The sequence below is a fragment of the Scardinius erythrophthalmus genome (assembly GCF_964197995.2).
Source record: "Scardinius erythrophthalmus genome assembly, chromosome: 15".
Lineage (NCBI taxonomy): Eukaryota > Metazoa > Chordata > Actinopteri > Cypriniformes > Leuciscidae > Scardinius > Scardinius erythrophthalmus.
This window is the reverse complement of record NC_138235.1, coordinates 37,303,912-37,325,206: the sequence shown is the minus strand read 5'-3', so window position 1 is coordinate 37,325,206 and position 21,295 is coordinate 37,303,912. Positions and strand designations below refer to the sequence as shown.

Below are 21,295 nucleotides of genomic sequence, written 5' to 3'. Positions count from 1 at the left end.
GACATTGGTGTAATGTTGTGATATCACCACAAGATAGTGCGGGCAGTGTCCCTAAATGTGGCCAACATGTCTAAGATTTACAAATTTGACTATCATTGTGTCAAGAGGCAAAAATGTAATGTCCTCATATGAGGACGCAGGGTCTCAGGAGGTTAAAATAGCTACAAAATAGATGTATGAGATGATAATAACTATATCGTACACAGCATGTAATATGTTACCTGAGGGATAGAAAGAGAGGTAGAGAGTAAGAGGCAAAGAAAAGAGGAGGCAAAGAGAGAGAGCCCCAAGAAAGAGAGGCATGAGAATAACAGAGACAGAGCAAATGTTACAATCTTCTTTTATCCCTTCCTTGACCATGTGACTGTAACCCAAATGTGAGACGTTCAAACTGACCAATCAGATAATTACACCTTCCCTATCATACTAAAGGTGTGACAATCAGTTGTTCACATTTTGGCCTACAGGCCTTGATCAGTATCAGCACCTCTGTGCCTTTAGGAATTACAAACAGTCCTTGGGGAAGAAAGAGGGGGGTTGAAAGTAAAAGCAAATGTCTTTGTTCATTTTCAAATATCTTTGATTATTTTCAACCTTAAATAATAAAACCATTATTGTGAGGTGAAATTATTGTCAGGTGAGGGCATCTCACCCATGTGAAGGAGTTGACTAGCCTTGGAAAATGCTTGGCCTATATATCTTGTCTTTGATAAGAAGTTTACCATCACTCGGCAGACTGACACAATTAGAAAGGCAAGGGATGAAAAATTTAATTGGATGAAACGAGGGATGAATCTTACCAAAGAGTTAAGTCACTTATTTCGAAATAAATATATAACAAAATGGTATAAAGGGCTAGCTGTTCACACCAAGAACAATAACTAAAGATAACTATAACGATGTACTATATATTTGCATCCACACCAGCGAACGATAATGGTCTATTAAGGTTTCGAAGTGTGTACAACGTCAATGAACACGTTTTTGCTGTTCTTGTTGCATTTACACGGCTTTTACCAGCAGATGTCCTCAGCATGCTATGTTTTGAGTGATGCAAGTGTAATGATCTAATAATGTAACAGTGAATTTAACTGACGTAGTCAATATAGTTGAATAAAAACAACACCTTGTCATTTTCATGTTGGATTTTTCTGGACCTCTGCGATCAACTTCTCCACAATATCGTCTGCCATTTTAAATGCGCGAGCCCTTTAAATCGAGTGGATTCTGATTGGCTGTCAGTGTTTTATCGTTTGACAGGTAAAAAAAAAAAAAACTTTCTGAAAGTGATCCCAACGATATCGTTCCTCCTCATATCTGATATATAGTTGTGGTATGAACTCTGCTATTCTTTAATATGGAGAACGATTTTTAGAACTGTATCTTTATCGTTATCTTTATATAGTTATCATCCTTGGAGTGAACGGGCCTTAAGAAAGGCGCCCTGGTTAGAGACAAATTCAGATGTCCTGCTGGATTCTCGACTTTGATGTTTTGTTCAATAAAGTATTATTTTGATTTGCAAGAAAGAGAAGAAAATGTTCCTGAGGTCTGAGGCCGATATCGGCGAGAGCCGGGGCTGGTGTGGTTTGGAAGGTCAAGCAAACGGGGCTGTGAGGTAAGAGCAGCTTTTTGCTAATTAATTATTTTTTTTTGCGAGGTCTGCTGGTTCAAACCTGTGGCTGTGATTGGAGAAAGGGCTTCACCAAATTAAACCTAGAAACATGAATTATATAATAGGGGAAAAGGAGTTCTAGATTTCGAAAGATGTGCTTGCGTAGTGTAGATTAGTGATCTGGCGTGGAAACAGCCAAAGGGAAGTAAGTAGCCCCTTGGTAGGAGATAGGGTGGCCTTACGGTTTAAGAGTAGGCCTAGGCCTACTCGCATGCGTCAAACACCTGAGGGAGGTGAAAGAGTAATCTCACGCAAGAGGCGTCTGTCACACAAGAGAGGTGTCAAAAACCTGTGGATATTACCGCCACTTCCAGTGTGTGCAAGCCCACGAGAAGTGCATGTAGAGCGCCTTTAAAGGTGATTAAGGACGGCCCCATGGTGTGTCCCACACAGGGAAGGTCTCAAAAAGTAGTCCTATATGAATTAAAAAAAGGTGCACTGAAAAAAAGCCATGACTTATTTGTTTTACACTGTAGCGCCATCTATAGGCGAAACATCAGAATACAAAACAGACTGTAAAAAAGGACTGATTGACCACTTTCTTTGTTGGAGAAAAGTTGAGAGTGAAGAAAAATTATCAGGGTGGAAAATAATAAACCTGTTATAATCATAATAAAGCCATTCTTTTAACACCATTAGCTCACATGAACTAACACAGCAATATTTATTTGTTATTGCATTTATTAATACATGTCAATGTTAGGCTAGTTAATAGACATACAAATGTTCATTTCTGAACGGGCAGGTGCTCATGAGCTGAGAAGTTAAATTGTTAGAGAGAATTCAGTCACAAGCATTCATAATTTGTTGTGGAGATTATCCTTCTACTCCAGCATTACAGGAGATGCGAGAGATGCCAATCCATTTAAAGAGATCGTTCACCCAAAAATGAAAATTCTACCATCAAGTTTTGTTCAAACCTGTATAAATTTCATTGTTCTGTTGGACACAAAAGAAGATATTTTGAAAAATGTTGGTAACCAGACAGTTGTAGGGCACCATTGACTTCCATTGTGTGGAGAAAAGCTATGGAATAAGAAACTATGAAAAGGAATGAAACATGCTTTTTGTAATCATTCTTTTAATAAGTGATCACAGAAAATATTTCATACAAAAAGAAACATGTGAATATCTAGTTCATATTCTGCTCATCCTCCTCATCATCATCATCGCTCACACACACTCTTCCTCGTGTGTGAATGAGCATGGCCGCACTGAACTCTGGGCCGGTTCTGCTCGGGTCTCCTCTACAGAGAGAGGAACATCCAGAGACTGATCCATTTCTACAAAAGATGAACATCAACTTAAACACACTCTATTATTTCAGTGCAGATCTTCATTCAGAAACAAATGACACTAAACTCATGTTTTGACCGCGAGTGTGTTAATAAATGAATAATATGTTGTTTAAAGAATAATCATACCCTCAGAGGAACAAACAGAAGTCCTCATCATCTTCCAGAGAGCAGACAGACAGCAGGACACTGATGGACAAACACTCCACACTGAAGAGCCTGAGAGGGACAGACATACACCATTAATATAGTTATTATAGCATCATAGCGCCATCGTTTATTCACTGACTTTCTGCAACTGTCTTTCTATTTTGCTTGACAGAGTTACAGTAATGATACTTAAGGTTATTTAATCTATAGCAAACATGAACTAACAATGAACAATATATAAGCTATATAATAATATATACATGTATTACAGCATTTATTAATCATTGTTAATGTTAGATAGGCTAATAAAAATACAGTGAAGGTCATGAAGCAGTGCAGTAATGTAATGAACAAGCTGTTGTTGTTAAATATAGTGTAATAAATGAGTGTCCTGTCATCCTAAAATTCTCCTACTCGTCGTTTGTGAAGTGGAGCTGGACGATGTCCCACCAGTGCTTGATTCAGACTCTCATCCACAGAGGCTTTGTGTTAGGAGCGGGAAGAGGCGCTTTTACTGCGTGATAAACATAAGCAGCACGACACAACGGTTCATGTGCTCGTCTCCTAATCAGGACCTGAAATAAATACTGATTAAGTCTGCTCTTTAAAACAAGGAAAAGAGGCAAATATTAGGAAAATGGTTAGTATATGCGCCAACAGCGGGAAACTGTATATTCCTGCAGTGTGTTAGCATCCATGTAGACGCTACGTTTGGTTTAATATATTTATGTCACATGCCTGTCCTGTCTTGTGCTGCACATGGGTGTTTTGTTATTTTGGGCCATGTGCTCGTGTTATTGTCTGATCCCTCCCCCTTGTTATCTGATTATTGTTTGAGTTCATCCACCTGTTCCCTCCTGATTAGTTTCCCTTTATTAGTTCCCTCTTGTTTGCAGTCTGTGTCGGTACGTTGTCTTTTGTTTCCTGTTCCCCGAGATTTTCCAGAGTTTTCTTATTCTGTTGTTGTTTTTGTATTTACTTAGTTCTGTTTTCCCCCTCGTGGGTTTGTTTTGTGTTTTCATTAATAAATTCTTATTTTCTCCAGCATTTGAGTTCTCACACCTTTTGTTTTTAGACTGCCGTGACAGAACGTACCGACCATTATGAGGACTCAGCGGAGAAGAGAGCCGCAACCTGTCTCCTGTCCGCAATGGGAGCGGATTCTCCGATTTCAGGAGTTGGTCTCCCTCCGTCAGCAGGGAATGGAGGTGAGGGTTTTCGGTCAGAGGTTCCGTCGCGCTGCTGAAGGGCTGAACCTGGGCGAGGAGGCTTGCAGGGATCTATTTAATTATGCGCTGGATGAACCGATGGACTGGCTGATCTGTAGAGCATTTGATCATGTCAGTTTTGAGGCGATAGTGGAGGGTTTCATTTGCCATCGGGAGAGGATCGCCAGGGGAGTGGTCTCTGTTCCAGTGATCCAAGTTCCGGTGGTCCCAGTTCCGGTGGTCCCAGTTCCGGTGGTCCCAGTTCCGGTGGTCCCAGTTCCAGTGGTTCCGAAACGGAGGAGGAGAAGGAAGAACCCCTCCGTGGCTATTCCGGTGGACCCAGTTCCGGTGGTCCCGAGTCCGGTGGTCCCGAGTCCGGTGGTCCCGAGTCCGGTGGCTCCTAACACGGAGACCATCCCGGAGGTGACTACCGTCCCTGACGTGTCGCCCAGGCGTCTTGCTCTACTGGCCCCGCCCGAGCAGCTCGCACTGCCTGCACCACCCCAGCGATCCGTCACGTCTGCCCAGCCAGAGACTGTTCACGTCCAGCCAGAGACTGTTCACGTCCAGCCAGAGACTGTTCACGTCACGTCTGCCCAGCCAGAGACTGTTCATGTCCAGCCAGAGACTGTTCATGTCCAGCCAGAGACTGTTCATGTCCAGCCAGAGACTGTTCATGTCCAGCCAGAGACTGTTCATGTCCAGCCAGAGACTGTTCATGTCCAGCCAGAGACTGTTCACGTCCAGCCAGAGACTGTTCACGTCACGTCTGCCCAGCCAGAGACTGTTCATGTCCAGCTAGAGACTGTTCACGTCACGTCTGCCCAGCCAGAGACTGTTCATGTCCAGCTAGAGACTGTTCACGTCACGTCTGCCCAGCCAGAGACTGTTCATGTCCAGCTAGAGACTGTTCACGTCACGTCTGTCAAGCCAGAGACTGTTCATGTCCAGCCAGAGACTGTTCATGTCCAGCCAGAGACTGTTCATGTCCAGCCAGAGACTGTTCACGTCCAGCCAGAGACTGTTCACGTCCAGCCAGAGACTGTTCACGTCCAGCCAGAGACTGTTCACGTCACGTCTGCCCAGCCAGAGACTGTTCATGTCCAGCTAGAGACTGTTCACGTCACGTCTGCCCAGCCAGAGACTGTTCATGTCCAGCTAGAGACTGTTCACGTCACGTCTGTCAAGCCAGAGACTGTTCATGTCCAGCCAGAGACTGTTCATGTCCAGCCAGAGACTGTTCATGTCCAGCCAGAGACTGTTCATGTCCAGCCAGAGACTGTTCATGTCCAGCCAGAGACTGTTCATGTCCAGCCAGAGACTGTTCATGTCCAGCCAGAGACTGTTCATGTCACGTCTGCCCAGCCAGAGACTGTTCACGTCACGTCTGCCCAGCCAGAGACTGTTCACGTCACGTCTGCCCAGCCAGAGACTGTTCACTTCACGTCTGCCCAGCCAGAGACTGTTCACGTCACGTCTGCCCAGCCAGAGACTGTTCACGTCTGCCCAGCCAGAGACTGTTCACGTCACGTCTGCCCAGCCAGAGACTGTTCACGTCTGCCCAGCCAGAGACTGTTCACGTCTGCCCAGCCAGAGACTGTTCACGTCACGTCTGCCCAGCCAGAGACTGTTCACGTCTGCCCAGCCAGAGACTGTTCACGTCACGTCTGCCCAGCCAGAGACTGTTCACGTCTGCCCAGCCAGAGACTGTTCACGTCACGTCTGCCCAGCCAGAGACTGTTCACGTCTGCCCAGCCAGAGACTGTTCACTTCACGTCTGCCCAGCCAGAGACTGTTCACGTCACGTCTGCCCAGCCAGAGACTGTTCACGTCACGTCTGCCCAGCCAGAGACTGTTCACGTCACGTCTGCCCAGCCAGAGACTGTTCACGTCACGTCTGCCCAGCCAGAGACTGTTCACGTCACGTCTGCCCAGCCAGAGACTGTTCACGTCTGCCCAGCCAGAGACTGTTCATGTCCAGCCAGAGACTGTTCATTTCACGTCTGCCCAGCCAGAGACTGTTCATTTCACGTCTGCCCAGCCAGAGACTGTTCATGTCCAGCCAGAGACTGTTCATTTCACGTCTGCCCAGCCAGAGACTGTTCATTTCACGTCTGCCGAGCCAGAGACTGTTCATTTCACGTCTGCCCAGCCAGAGACTGTTCACGTCACGTCTGCCGAGCCTGTGTCTTCAGACAAGATGGTCGCCGCCGAGCCGGTGGTGTCTGTTTCTGAGTCTGAGCCGGTGGTGTCTGTTCCTGTTCCTGAGCCGGTGGTGTCTGTTCCTGAGCCGGTGGTTCCTGTGCCGTGGCCGCCCGAGGGATCGTCTCCGCCGTGGCCGCCCGAGGGATCGTCTCCGCCCGTGGGATCGTCTCCGCCCTGGCCACTCGAAGGGTCATCTCCGCCCTGGCCACTCAAAGGGTCATCTCCGCCCTGGCCACTCGAAGGGTCATCTCCGCCCTGGCCGCCCGAGGAGAGGTCTCCGCCCTGGCCGCCAGATGAACTGTCGTCTCCACTCTGGCCGTCAGCACAGCCTGCTCCGTCCTGGCCTCCCGAACCCTGTGGGCCACTCCGGTGTCACAAACATTTTGTTTCTCCCGTCCCGCCCTGGTCTGTCCCTCCCGTCCCGCCCTGGTCTGTCCCTTCCGTCCCGTCCGGGTCTTATGGAGCGTCTGGTAGCCGCTCCGTAGGGAGGGGGTAATGTCACATGCCTGTCCTGTCTTGTGCTGCACATGGGTGTTTTGTTATTTTGGGCCATGTGCTCGTGTTATTGTCTGATCCCTCCCCCTTGTTATCTGATTATTGTTTGAGTTCATCCACCTGTTCCCTCCTGATTAGTTTCCCTTTATTAGTTCCCTCTTGTTTGCAGTCTGTGTCGGTACGTTGTCTTTTGTTTCCTGTTCCCCGAGATTTTCCAGAGTTTTCTTAGTCTGTTGTTGTTTTTGTATTTACTTAGTTCTGTTTTCCCCCTCGTGGGTTTGTTTTCTGTTTTCATTAATAAATTCTTATTTTCTCCTGCATTTGAGTCCTCACACCTTTTGTTTTTAGTCTGCCATGACAATTTAGAGAAATTAATTTATTTATTTTTTTATTAATTTACTGATTGAAACAAAAGATGTCCCTGTAAATGGAGCTATTGTTACCAAAAAAACAGGCCTTTTACTGGTCACCATTCATTTACTGTTCACGATATTTACTGTAGGCTATTCAGCGTGAGTGAAAGTGAAAAGTTGATCCTTAATTGAGTATATTCATGTGTGAAGCCTGCCCAGTGGATCAGACAGAATGAGTTTTAATGATTAAAAATAAGTGAATGTTAATTTAATAAATAATTTGCTTGTTTTTGAATATTTAAAATAATGTTAAAGAATGTGGTTTAAATGCATCAGCTTTAATTGTAATAATTAAGCTTGACTTTGGCAACATTTTATTTGATTTGGTTTACATGTCGTCTTGTAATTGTGTTTTTCACTAAGCCCAGATTTCTGTTGTTTTCTTTACAGATCCTGTGTTTTAAAATAAAGAAAGAATTGGGATCCAGTTCCAGTGACTGTGTGTCCGTCGCCATGAACGGTTGTGGAGAAAACACTGAATCTCTTCTGACGGAGACCTCAGTGTCTAAAAACATGAAATAACATTACAAGCACTTTAGCCTTGTTCAATATATCAGTCCAAATCAGATTGTGTGCATATCTGATCATATTTGGTTAATGTGAAATACAAAAAAAAAAGTTACGTACTGCACCTTTAAACATTAGACCCCGGTTTCACAGATCAGGCTTAAGATAGTCCCGGACTCAAATACATGCTTGAGCTGTTTTACCTGAAAGCAACTCACACTCACATTTCTAAAAGCATGTCAGTGTCATTGTTTTGTCTCGAGATGCACACCAGTAATGTTTTTTTTTCTAAGGCACATTTATAAAAGCTACTTAAATCAGTCCTAATGAGTCCTTGTGTGACACTTGCCTGCTTTCGGAAAACTGGACAGGGTACTTATCACCATTTGAACAAGACAATTTAAATTATATTCACAACACAACTACACTGTTTTACATGCATACATATTTTTTTTTGAGGTAGAGATCCTAAGTGGACATTTAAAATGAATAAATGAAATAAGACAAGCAAATAGGTGATTGTTTTATTAAAACAAATTTAATCACACCTGACACACTCAGTTCCCACGTTTAAAAGCAAAGAGCATATTAGGAGCATACTTGATTACATTAGTTATGATTGAGATAGATTCACAAATAGCCTACATAGCCTTAATGGGGGGTGGGTTGAGAGAAGAAATGCACAGATAGTCTAGTCAGGCAGTTTGTCACAGAAACAATGCGATAAATGTTAAAGATTAGGCAATATAAGCCTATGGTTATGCCAGCATCTCGAGTTCTATGCAAGTCTTATGGTTACTTTGACCTAATCTCTGCACATCAACAATAAATTAAGTTAAAATCTCTATCTGACGAAGAGCTTCATTAACGTTTTATGGCTGTAAGGCCCGTGAAATTGGTCCAATGGAGGTTTTCCAATAACACAGGGAAGGTCTCACGTGTTCTGTCCTTACTCGTGCAGAGTATTGGTTGGTTAAATTTACAATACATTTAGTTATGTATTCTCTCGTTAATTCATCTGACTCCATAAATGAAAGGGTTTTAATGATATCTGTGGATCATTAATCATGGGTGAATGTTTGACTATTCCGTTTAACTCTTCAATGAAAATAATATCAAAGTCAGTTAGAATAATCAAATGTAACAATTTATTATGTCAGGTAAATGTATCATGCCAATTTCATAATCAATTCAAAGATAATCGATACAAAACATCAAATTCTCTGGAATACAGAAAAGAGATGCATACCCAACATTTAAGAAATACATTAGGCTGAGAGATCTACATCTCCCAGCCTAACGGACCGATCTGAAATACAGAAAAGGCCTCGATCTCCCTGCTGCAATTCCTTAAATAGACAGACCTCTTTCACATGTAAACATGTGCTAACAATAGAAATTTGCATTCTGAGGTACACTGTAGCACCTCTTGGGGGGGTGTGACCATTTGCTTGAGAGATCAACCCCTCCTTGTATGCTAGTTATCCATAAACCTTCAAAAAACCTTATTACCTTGTGTTTTACTTATTCTGAGATGAGAGAATTGTACCAGTCGCACTGTGACATTTTAAACGATACCAAACATGAATATACTCTGTGATAATCATTCACATTAAACTATACATTTTCTTGGGTGAAATCAGGTAGTCACCTGAGCATGAGAGAGAGGGGGTGAGGGGAGAGGGAAGGAGATGACTCGGAGGTGAGACTTTCGTCTCGATGGTGCATGAGAGCCAGTTCAAATGCTAATCTCCAGAGAGGTCCTTTTGTCCTCTCAGGGCCTGGTCACCCCCAAAACAGACCATCTGGAATTTCCTAATTTATCAATTCTTACAGTTTTCCCTCCTTGACTCCGTGGGTCAAATTCAAATGAGCTCCTATGGAGTCACTGATAAACGTCTGTTGTCATTCTTGAGATGTCACCCAAAAATTGTCTCTTCAATGTTAGCATCTGTAGAAGCATGCAGAGGGCTGTGTTCACCAGCAGAACACCTGGTCTCACCAGATGTATGTTGCTTGAGTCCAGCAGGTGGATGAATGCATTCAGGTTCTCTTCCTGTGATGCGAGCAAAGTTCGTAGAGTCAATCTGGACCTTTGTGACTTGTTCAGTTGATGTGTCATTCCTCCATGGAGAAACTTCTGCTTCTCTGGCACCTTCTCCACGATGATGATCTGACCCTTCTTGACCAATCCTGTCACCTCCAGCGGTGCGGTTGTCTGGGCAGACCTCAGTGGATGAAGGGCTTCTCCTTAGTTCACACTGCTTTGTGTGAAAAGCTTGAGACACCTGAAAAGCATCTTAAATGTCCACTTCACGATTGAGCACTTATGAACTTGAAGTCGTATGGAAATGCATGGGAACACATAATGCAACAAAACAAAATCATGTCATGTCTAATATAAAATATCATGTTCATGTCAGCAAGTGCGAATGGTACATCTGGTCTCAAATGTTTCTCAGGGTCATCTAGAAGGGTCTCATTTTTAAATATCCAATTCTTCACTACCACTGTGATGTTAAATGGTAGTGGATTTTAATTATTCTTGATCTGAATTATTCAAAGGAAATGCAGCAAGAGGTCGGTGTAACCTAAATAAATAACAGATTGTTTTCGGTCTCTGAAGAGTCTCTCGAACAACAACGCATGGTCAAATCTCAGCTTGTTCTCATGTCAATACATTTGAATATAAAAAATGCTTTTTTGGCTCTGGGCTGATAAGATGTACATTCGCTATTTCTCTTTTTTCTTTGCTAGGTTTCAAATACCTTTTCTTCTAATTTAGTCTTTTTCAATGGCCATTATAATGTTTTATTCTTCTATTTACTCTTACTTTAGATTTTTCCGTTTATAGATAAGGAAACTATATCGCTTTGCAGTCCTTCTCCTAAGGATGCACGACACAATCTCGCCAGTCTGACTTACCAAAACAGAGGTAATTGGCTAAATATCTGGAATCTGCCGTATTCACACGTACAAAATAACAGACACTTAAATAGCCCCCTTGAATGCCACCTCAGGAACTTAATTCAATCGTTTCAATTAGTAGAGGTCAAGACCACCATTAAAAGACGTTAGCCGATCAACTTACTTTTCTTAAAATGGCTTTGGTTTAGTCAAGCCCGTGGGATATCCACGTACACTTATCTAAAAGAACATTTAAATTAGAACAGAGGTTATGGAACGCACCCGAATCCAGGTCGATCAAACAGCATTAGCTGATTCTGGACGGAAATTAACTCGTCCCCCTCATTCAAGTACACTTGAATCTGATATTCAGTATTAGTCGTCACTAATGTCTGGCGCAAACTTGTGGAAATATACGAATCCGGTAATCTATTTGGGAAAAATAATTGCAGAGCAATCCAGAATGAGTTCAAACGTGACAATATTTAGTTCTCTGAAGCCTTAAATCTGAAAAGGTTTTTGTTTCAGGATTAATGAGATGCGTTCACTGTTTCTGATTTTCAGATTTGTTTGTCTTATGATTTACATCGTAGCCACCAAATTTAGCACAGACACACGTGTTTAATTCAGTTTTACACAGGACACACGGCCTAGAATACAACATCTACAACCCTTTTACCTAAGTGTTCCAAATACACTCACAGCAAAGCAATAGAATACAACATCTATATCACCTTTGCCTAAGTATTTCAAATACACTTACAGTAAAGCAATCCTGTGTTAAAGAATAAACTTTAAATTAGCCTATGTGCATCTAGCACAAACAACTATAAAGTGTGTTCTAGCACAACGTGTTAAGCACGACTACAAATTTGAAAATCCAAACAGAATATGCATTGCTCAGAGTAGTATTCTCAAATATTTGAACAGCTTGACATCAAAATCAGGATGCGCGCGATCATAGCTAGTTATAACGGCGCCTTTTTATACTTGTATTATCAAAGCGTGTTACAATGTTTTAGAGTTTATTCTGCCATCGTTTTTACAGACTCGCCACATTTAACAGCTCCTGTCAGTTGTGTTGGATATATTTTAGAGATTACTCTGCCATCGTTTTTACAGTCTCGCCATATCCCCAACCACCTAACAGTGATAACCAAGCAAAATTTTCTAATTTTCCAGAATTTTTGACTGGATAGCATATCAAATACTTTAGAGGTTTACTTTTCAGAGGAACTGAAATAAGCCAAATTAAATTGAATATCTTAATTTAATTCCATCAATGTTAAAGTTTTAGCATTTAGCATTAGCCTTGAATGCAGCATGGACAATAGCATTTAGCATTAGCCTTGAGCGCAGCATGGCTTTAGCATTTAGCGTAGCCTTGAGCGTTTTGAAAGCAACATGGACAATAGCATTTAGCATTATCCTTGATATTTGAGTTTTAGCCTGTACATCATATCATCCTGTTTTCCCCAAATTTTCTTTTCATAAACAATGCATTGATCTGCCTTTTTATTTATAAAATCATGTGTTTTCCGATTGTTTACAAACATAGATTTTTCTTTCTCTGTTTCTCGTTAGTTTGCTCATTCTCTTCACGTGTTGCTGGTTTGTTTAACAAGCCCAGATACAACAATGGCCGGAAAACATGCGGCTGATTTTAAAACTTTTTAGGCTTTACTTTTTTCAGCTCTTCGTCGAGTTATTAATTATTTGGAAGATGTTATTCTTATTTTAGGTTTTGCTTCCTGTTGCTTAGGCAAAACAAGGAGATCTTTAAAATCTAATCAATCTTCATCTGGCTGCCGCATCAAACATTCCTTCAACACTTCTAAAAAGATGCAAAGAAAATTGACTTACCACAACTGCAGAAGAAAGAGATGATGTTAAAACCTCTTGTTGATTCTAAACTCCCAATACTTGCTGGAAAGGACGTTTCTCGTGAAACTGTTTTGATCTGTTTTGAGATCACGTCCGAGGTCACCATTTTGTAAGGCCCGTGAAATTGGTCCAATGGAGGTTTTCCAATAACACAGGGAAGGTCTCACGTGTTCTGTCCTTACTCGTGCAGAGTATTGGTTGGTTAAATTTACAATACATTTAGTTATGTATTCTCTCGTTAATTCATCTGACTCCATAAATGAAAGGGTTTTAATGATATCTGTGGATCATTAATCATGGGTGAATGTTTGACTATTCCGTTTAACTCTTCAATGAAAATAATATCAAAGTCAGTTAGAATAATCAAATGTAACAATTTATTATGTCAGGTAAATGTATCATGCCAATTTCATAATCAATTCAAAGATAATCGATACAAAACATCAAATTCTCTGGAATACAGAAAAGAGATGCATACCCAACATTTAAGAAATACATTAGGCTGAGAGATCTACATCTCCCAGCCTAACGGACCGATCTGAAATACAGAAAAGGCCTCGATCTCCCTGCTGCAATTCCTTAAATAGACAGACCTCTTTCACATGTAAACATGTGCTAACAATAGTAAATTTGCATTCTGAGGTACACTGTAGCACCTCTTGGGGGGGTGTGACCATTTGCTTGAGAGATCAACCCCTCCTTGTATGCTAGTTATCCGTAAACCTTCAAAAAACCTTATTACCTTGTGTTTTACTTATTCTGAGATGAGAGAATTGTACCAGTCGCACTGTGACATTTTAAACGATACCAAACATGAATATACTCTGTGATAATCATTCACATTAAACTATACATTTTCTTGGGTGAAATCAGGTAGTCACCTGAGCATGAGAGAGAGGGGGTGAGGGGAGAGGGAAGGAGATGACTCGGAGGTGAGACTTTCGTCTCGATGGTGCATGAGAGCCAGTTCAAATGCTAATCTCCAGAGAGGTCCTTTTGTTCTCTCAGGGCCTGGTCACCCCCAAAACAGACCATCTGGAATTTCCTAATTTATCAATTCTTACATGGCGAAAGAGACGATTTATGAGATCCATGGCGAAATGAGTGGCGCTTACGTGCTGGCTCCTCCTCCGAGCGCTCAAACTCAAACGAGGAAGAGTAGTTTGTTGCTAGCATTGCTAGTACCAGAGCCCGTCTACGGAGAGCCTGCCCACTCCCTATTAAGTCCTATTGTACCGACTTTTGGTTGTAGTTCCACCAGAGATCCACTGGGGGCGATCGCCCATGAGTGCAAAATGAATGGGAGTCTATGGGGCTAGACGGCTAAATTTGTCTCTTTCATCCGATTGCCGCTGAGAAATCTCAGATTTGATTCTAAGTTTTGCAAGTTCAACATGGGTTATAGGTCGAAAGTTGAATGAACGAGTACTTATGTCCTTTCGATTTCTTACAAGTTGAGTTGTTGTTGCCCATAACACGCTAGCATTCTGCTAATAAACACTGATTGGTCAGTGAAGGACTGATTACGACCAGAGATACCGCTTGATGGCATCGTGGCATCCGAAGAAGGACCAGAAACAAACAAAACAAAAGCTCTTCTAGCACGTGTGTTTACCAGTGTCAGCTGTGTTGTCGATGCCTCGAGAGAAAAGAAAGTGCAGAGATCGCGAAATCACCAAAGCGACTGAAGGATTGCCGTAAAGCAGTAGCTCTGGTCGTACGATGTGTATGACGTCATTGACACTTTAAAAGACTTTTTAAAGCAAATAAGTGACTCTAAAAAAATCGAACACCCCGCAGTGTGTAATTTCTTTGCATCTCCTTTCGAATACAACATTCAAATTACTAGACAAAAAATTATATCCTGAGAAAAGTGGATTTTGATGTGTATAGCGCCATAGACCTCCATTCATTCAGCACTCGTCCTGTGAGCGCCCTCATATGGAATCAGAGTGGAACTGCAACCAGTTCAGAAGCCGGAAGTGTACTGAGAGTGAAACTTCTCGCCTTATTAGACATTCTCTGCTAGTACTATGCTATACAGTCTATGGTACTATGGCTAAGGGCAATATTATCTGCCTGCAGAGCCGGAGACTGCATTTTCAGGACCCCACTTCTAGGACCGCATTTCTAGGACCCTAGGTTTTTGTGACAGCGCCACCTACTGACTCGGAGAACCGCAGTCTCAGGAACGCATTTCCAAGACCCTAGTTTTGGAAGACCAAAAAAAGTGCCACCAAGGCAGTATTTCCACCCAGTTTTACTTACATTTGAGTTTTACATTTTTTTTTAAGTTTTATTAAACACAAATTCAACTTTCTTTATTGCAATTAAACCTGGTTCCTAGGAATGTTGAGGAATTATTGGGTCTAAGTAGCATAATATAATAACTCAAGTAAAATAAACATAAAATAAACAAGGAATCATGTTATAGTCTTTTCAGTCAGATCGACCACATTTTCAAGTACAGAGGGAAGACAAGGATGACTCTGGGGGTAGATTTAAGATTGTGTATATTTTACAAAATAATATATAACAACTGAACTTCAACACACACAAAAACAAATTTGTTCATGACGTGAACACCATCATCACTGACTCCTAAGAGAGAGAAAGAGAAGTGAATTAAATAAGGAACATTTAGTTGAACATGTTCTACTCTCTAATTTTAAATTTCATATTTAAAAGATCTTAGTTACCACAGAGTGCACACACATATATGATAGGCTACAAAAATTATGATATCAATCTTCATACCAATTAATGTTCATAATACTATTATTGCATACTGTTCAAAGATTTGAAAAAAAAAAGAAATAATTGATTTTAATGTTGGAAAAATGGAACAAAGGTTCTAGAAACACTCATGTCAATAAAGCACATCTGAACTGAGAAAAATAATAATAATAGAGAGAGATGCAAGAAATCTGAATAGAAATAACATATTATACATTTGTTATGTGTTTCTTGAAAAACATTTTTAAGTTAATTTCATATAAATAAATAGACATAAATAAGGCCTAAGCCTAGTATTTAACCAATTTATTTATTTATCTTTTGTCATACTATTGCCTACCCTGAGCTGTGTCTTTGATAGCACTTCATATAGAGTACACAAATGACACAATCTAACACGTGGTATTTTAACAGTCAGTTATTATGATGGCCTCTCTGTTATGTCTGACTATTAAAATGTCATACGTCTCAACCAACTTTATAAAACCATGTCAAAATGAAGAGACGTACTCAAAACATGTATTGTGAGTAGGCTAACATTAAACAGACTGACTGAGAGCACGTGACAGTGAAAACATTAAGATTATTTTAACTGAATTAAAATGGAAAAACAATGCGTAATTAACAAGCTTTCAGAACGAACATGCTACAGTTTATTGTGCTGTCAATAAGTCAACACAGGCTTATTATGCAACAGTTCCGTTAAATGAATGTGCTAACAATTCATTTTACAGCATTAGAGGCTTATATGATGGCTATGCATTCAAGACTATTTATTTAGCAAATCCCCATCACGTTGGCTATAACTTTCCAATGAAATGCATCACAGTTGTTTTTAAAGTTAAACAAATGAAAATTGATTCGCATTTGATACTCACACTCTGATTGTCATCCATCTTCGCTGGTCCTCTAATTCGGTAGGTGGCGTTATCACTAAAAACCTAGGGTCCTAGAAATGCGGTCCTAAAAGTGGGGTCCTGAAAATGCAGCCTCCGGCTCTGCAGGCAGACCCTTCTCGCTAAGGGTGCTTCTCAATATCCCCTTGATATCCCTCCTCGTCTCCTCCGCGAGGAGTCGAGGAGGCTTCATGAGGAGTCATGAGCGAGGATAAACAGGTGCATCCTTTGCGGAAGTGTTTTATCGACTAAACGTGACGCACGTCTAAATTCTCCTCCCCCTTCACAGCTGTCACAATAATTTTATAGTATAATAAAGTATAAGTATAATTTTATTGCAGTTTATATAAACCACTCATCTCACATATTTCGATTTCAACAGGGTATCTCGCTTTATTATTATTTATTATGAATTTCTTAAATAACCAAACTTCAACAACATAAAGGGAAGATCATTTGAGTGCTGCTAATTACGCAGTGAAGTGACGCTCGACTGATCAAGTATTCCAATGTATAAAAAAAAGCTTTCATTGGATTCCTCCGTCCTCCTTTTCTTTCCTTGCAGCCTTCCCTCGTATCCTAAAGGGGGTGGAGCTGAAATGCGAGGAAAGGAAACGAAGGGAGATGGTCCTCACTGCAGAACACGAAATCCAGGGGGAGGAGTTGGATGGATTCAGATCCAACTCCTCCCACTTTACATATACCTAAACCTACCCATCTCCAATCCTGATCCCTAAACCAATTCTCTGCCTAAACCCACCCCTAAACCTACCCATCTCCACCCCTTAGATCTGGATTCAACTCCACGCCCTGGATCTCATGTACTGCAATGAGGTGCTACTGGAGGAAGGTGCACAAATAAGAATTGAGAAGCACCCCAAGTACGTCCCTTTTTCACACTGTCACACTGAGTTCCACCAGTGCCATAGCTCCACCCATTTTGCTTTTCAGATTCTACCGTGCAGTCTCAGAGTTAGAAGAGAACCATTTTCGAGTATGTCGAGCTCCAATACAAGTAAGTAATCAAAGCATTTTTATAACGTATTTATTCAAATGTTCATTACATTATTGTAAAACATAAAAACATAAATATAGAGCGAAGTTTAATGTTTTTGTGCAAAACATAGAACTATTTTGACCTATGAAATATTAGAACTTTAAAACGTGAACTGTTAAACAACCCTATTGTTTTTTTTTATTATTATTATTTACACATACCGTTATTAATCGTGAAGCCTGCGTTTAAAAAACAGCAGCAAGAAAGTTGAAAACCATATTGTCATGTTGTGTTTATAATAAATAATCAGAGCTGAGTGAAAGGAGATTTACTACTGGTTGGTGGAATCTTGATTTTGTGACTGTTTCGATGAACCAAAGCTACTCGCATATGCTACTTTTTAATTATTACCACAACAAAACAACAATACTATTTTCAATAAATTCAACTGATAAAATGGGGGCACTGATTCTCAAAGTGTACTATGGCTCCCTCTAGCGGACATGTGCAAGCACAATTAGCCATGAACTTGATAAATGTTGCAGATATGTTTTCGGCCTTTCAACTTGCGTTTACAAAATTCAAAATTGAATGAATGTGTAGCAATTTGTACAAATACAAAGACATTTTTGTGAATACAAATGTTTTCTTTTGTATAAGTATATCTTAATTTACGCATGCAACAAAGATGTGCATGTGTGGATGTGTGGATCATGTGACACGCGTGCATTCATTGACTCGTTTCTGGATTCCTGGATTCATTTGGATTTTGAGGCTTTCAATTCACCGGTTTAGCTTTGCACCACCCCCACACACACACACACACACACACAGCTGTCTGAGAAAACCTGCTACCACTAGATGGCAGTATGCGCTAAAACAGGGAATCGTTTTTTTCAGAGGCAGATAATGGAACAAATAGAACAGCATATTCTATCGCCCCTTTCCGCTGATAGGCCTTTAGCGGAAAGGGGCTATCGAATTGGTCCACGGACCCGAATAGTCTGTTCTATTTATTTATCTATCTATGCCTCTAAAACGAAAAATCCATCTGAATTATTGATGTGTGTTTTTCCCCCGTTTTATTTAACAAAATGAGAAACAAAAATGCACAATTTTCTATTTTTTTTTCCCTGGTTTCAATATGGTATTAAATAATAATAATAATAAAAAAACGAATGCTGGAAAGATACACGGGTCGGTTTGGCACCGCCCAGTGAAACCGAAAGCCTCCAGAATGGTGTCCACCGATTGGCTGTACAGTGAGTCACTCAAAAGTGCACCAATCAGGTTCTTTATGTTACAGAATCACCAGAGCCCGTCTACGGATCTCTGGAATCACCAAGGAGGAACTTGAGGATTTTCTGCCGCCATGATTCAGCCTGTTCGACTATCGTTCTTTTCTCTTTGGCAACATTATTCAGTGTCGCAAGTAAGTAAATGATTTTAACATTCGACAGTATTGAATGTTGTTTTAGCATGTACACAATAAAGACCTAACCTAACCCTTACATGTAGCCTGTAATAAAAAATAGAAAAAAAAATATTTGATATCTTGATATTTGTAATTGTGTTTATAATTATAATTCATAATCACACAAGATAGAATAGTTGGAGTAACGTTATATTATAACGATATATTTTTGTTGTGCCAAAATGTGCCAAATTGCGTGGAATTAGGCTACTTTTAACCTACTTTTCACATATTGCATATTTAACTAAAATGTTTGTAAATACTTTAACCAATTTATATCCTATCAATGATAAAACTGTGCTTAACGAGACAGTATGAAGATGTTTGTGAGGGCTGGGCACTAGAAAGCTTTTGAGCTCCTTTATGAAAATCATAGACTGTAAAAAATAGATGAAAACAGACTTTTTTTGATCACAGTGATTTAAAATACCAGAGGTGCGGTTAGTAAGAATAGACTATTTGTAACCACGGTATAAACCAATAAATGATGTTGAAGGCTCGTGATCGCAAAGCGTTATGTGCAAAAGACAGACAGAATGAGGAGCGTTTTATGATCTGCATCTTCACTGTGTGAGTCGGTGACCAGAAATGAGCAAGAGTGCGGAAGTACAGAGCGCATTTAGGCCACGCCCCCACACACAACTGACAACAAAAGGCATGCCTTTTATATTTAGAATGGGTTCTTGGCTTCACAATCAATCTGTGTTACTACAGCGAGCGCGAGCAAGGCAGTCCATTGAATCAAACCAACTACAAGCACACGACACCCTGCTGTATTTTGGATCAAATTTAGGAGATTCCGCACAGTTTTGTTAAATATGAAGTTCATTCCCACTATCTTCGTGTTAGTTCACTTTGTATTGGTTTCAGGTAGGTAACGTTAGAGAATTGGGGGGTTTAACCGGACGAATGCTTGTTTATATGTAAAAATGAATGTAAATGAATGTCAGTTCATCGCTCGTTGTTCTAAAGCATTGATTGTCACCCTAAACACTTTCTTTCTGTTTAACAGGCGATGCTTTACTTGCTGATGGGTCGAAGTTCGAGGCAAACCATGGAGAAAACGTTACACTGCCATTCCTATTGGATAAAGCGGAGAAAGCCGATAGATTGAGGATCATTTTTAAAGAAGAAACTACAAAAAACCTATCTTTGATCGCACAGAAGTGTGTCCCTCATGAAGAGTGTAATGTTGTGGACACATCTGGAGTTTCAGTGCTAGTAAGAGGAGAATGCGTGCGCGTAACCATTCACAACGTGAACATCTCCAGATCTGGACTCTATATAGCACAAGCTTTCTTTGGAAAGGACGTGTGTGAGGTGAAAGCGACACTTGCTGTCAACAGTGAGTATTGTTACTATGATGTCTTTTTGCCTGTAGAGTAGACTGTACCCAGCAAACATTTGGACGTTTAATGACCGTTGAAAAGACGTCCGACAGAGACGTCCCGTCATGGTTGAAAAATAGTTCCAAAATGGAAGTTGAACCGACGTCTTTGACGTCGTCTGGCCGTGAATTCCACGTCTTTTCTGCGCGTCCATGGACGTCAGAATTAGTCTTCTTCTGGATGTTTATAAGGTGTGTTTCTGCATAAGTGTAGGCATATAAGCCTGCATATAAAATAATCATACACCCATTGTTTTAAATCGTGACCTGGCGATCTAAACGTTTCACATCTAAACTTGACAAAGGTTCTAAAAAGGTCCAAAATCGGTCCGGTCAGACCTGAACGTCTATAAAACGGTTTAATCCCGTGTACATCAACACATTATTTGTGGACTGAAGCAAAAAATAGTGCTATAATTTAGCAAAACATTTTATTGTGAATATTACATTAGAAATGTCTTCCAGTTGTTAGAAATAGTACAATGTGGTAAATTCTGTGGTAATGGCATTTTCTCTAACAGTTTCACATTAAGGTTAAGCAGACATTAATCAAACCAGAATATAACAAAAGTACAGGAACAGTCAACGCATTCTATTTTTAGAGTCTTTCTATAATATTCCATCATTGATGAATAGAAGTCAGAGCTGTGGCAGTACTAAGTTTCAGTTACTAACAGTCTTGTATTACTGTTAAACAGCCATATATAAAAGTTTTTAGAGTCTATGAAGTTTATGGCTTTATGGTTTTTGTTTTGTTTATAGCTCATTTTTTAAATCCACCACCCTCAGCTGTTCCTGGAGCGTTCTTCAGGTGTTCCTCCACTGCTGCATCAATGTCTGAGTCTGTAGCATTTGGGCTCCACCTCATCACAGCATCTGAGGAAAGAGAATATGGTTAAAAAAAAAAAGAAAAAGGCTAATTTCTAGGTAAATTATGTACTTTTTTGTGAAAATGTCAGAAAATAACCATGTTATTTTACTGCATAATAATCTTATGCCAATAAAAGATGTTTTGCATTAAATGTGTTCGAATAGTGAAAAACAAAAACAAAACAAAAAACAGCAT

At 40.6% G+C, this 21,295-nt stretch overlaps 1 protein-coding gene across 1 annotated transcript in view; it reads left to right on the top strand.

Annotated features, from left to right (window-relative positions):
- Window positions 1–4,223: 4,223 nt before the first annotated feature.
- Window positions 4,224–21,295, top strand: part of LOC308703235 (uncharacterized protein) — a gene marked incomplete at its 5' end in the record, with an annotated part of 29,391 nt that continues 12,319 nt past the window's right edge. Inside the window, 4 exons of the mRNA XM_081386556.1 lie at window positions 4,224–4,544; window positions 17,161–17,343; window positions 18,647–18,800; window positions 19,855–20,187. Of these exons, the coding sequence (XP_081242682.1) occupies window positions 4,224–4,544; window positions 17,161–17,343; window positions 18,647–18,800; window positions 19,855–20,187 (991 nt within the window). The remainder of the gene's footprint in view (window positions 4,545–17,160; window positions 17,344–18,646; window positions 18,801–19,854; window positions 20,188–21,295) is intronic.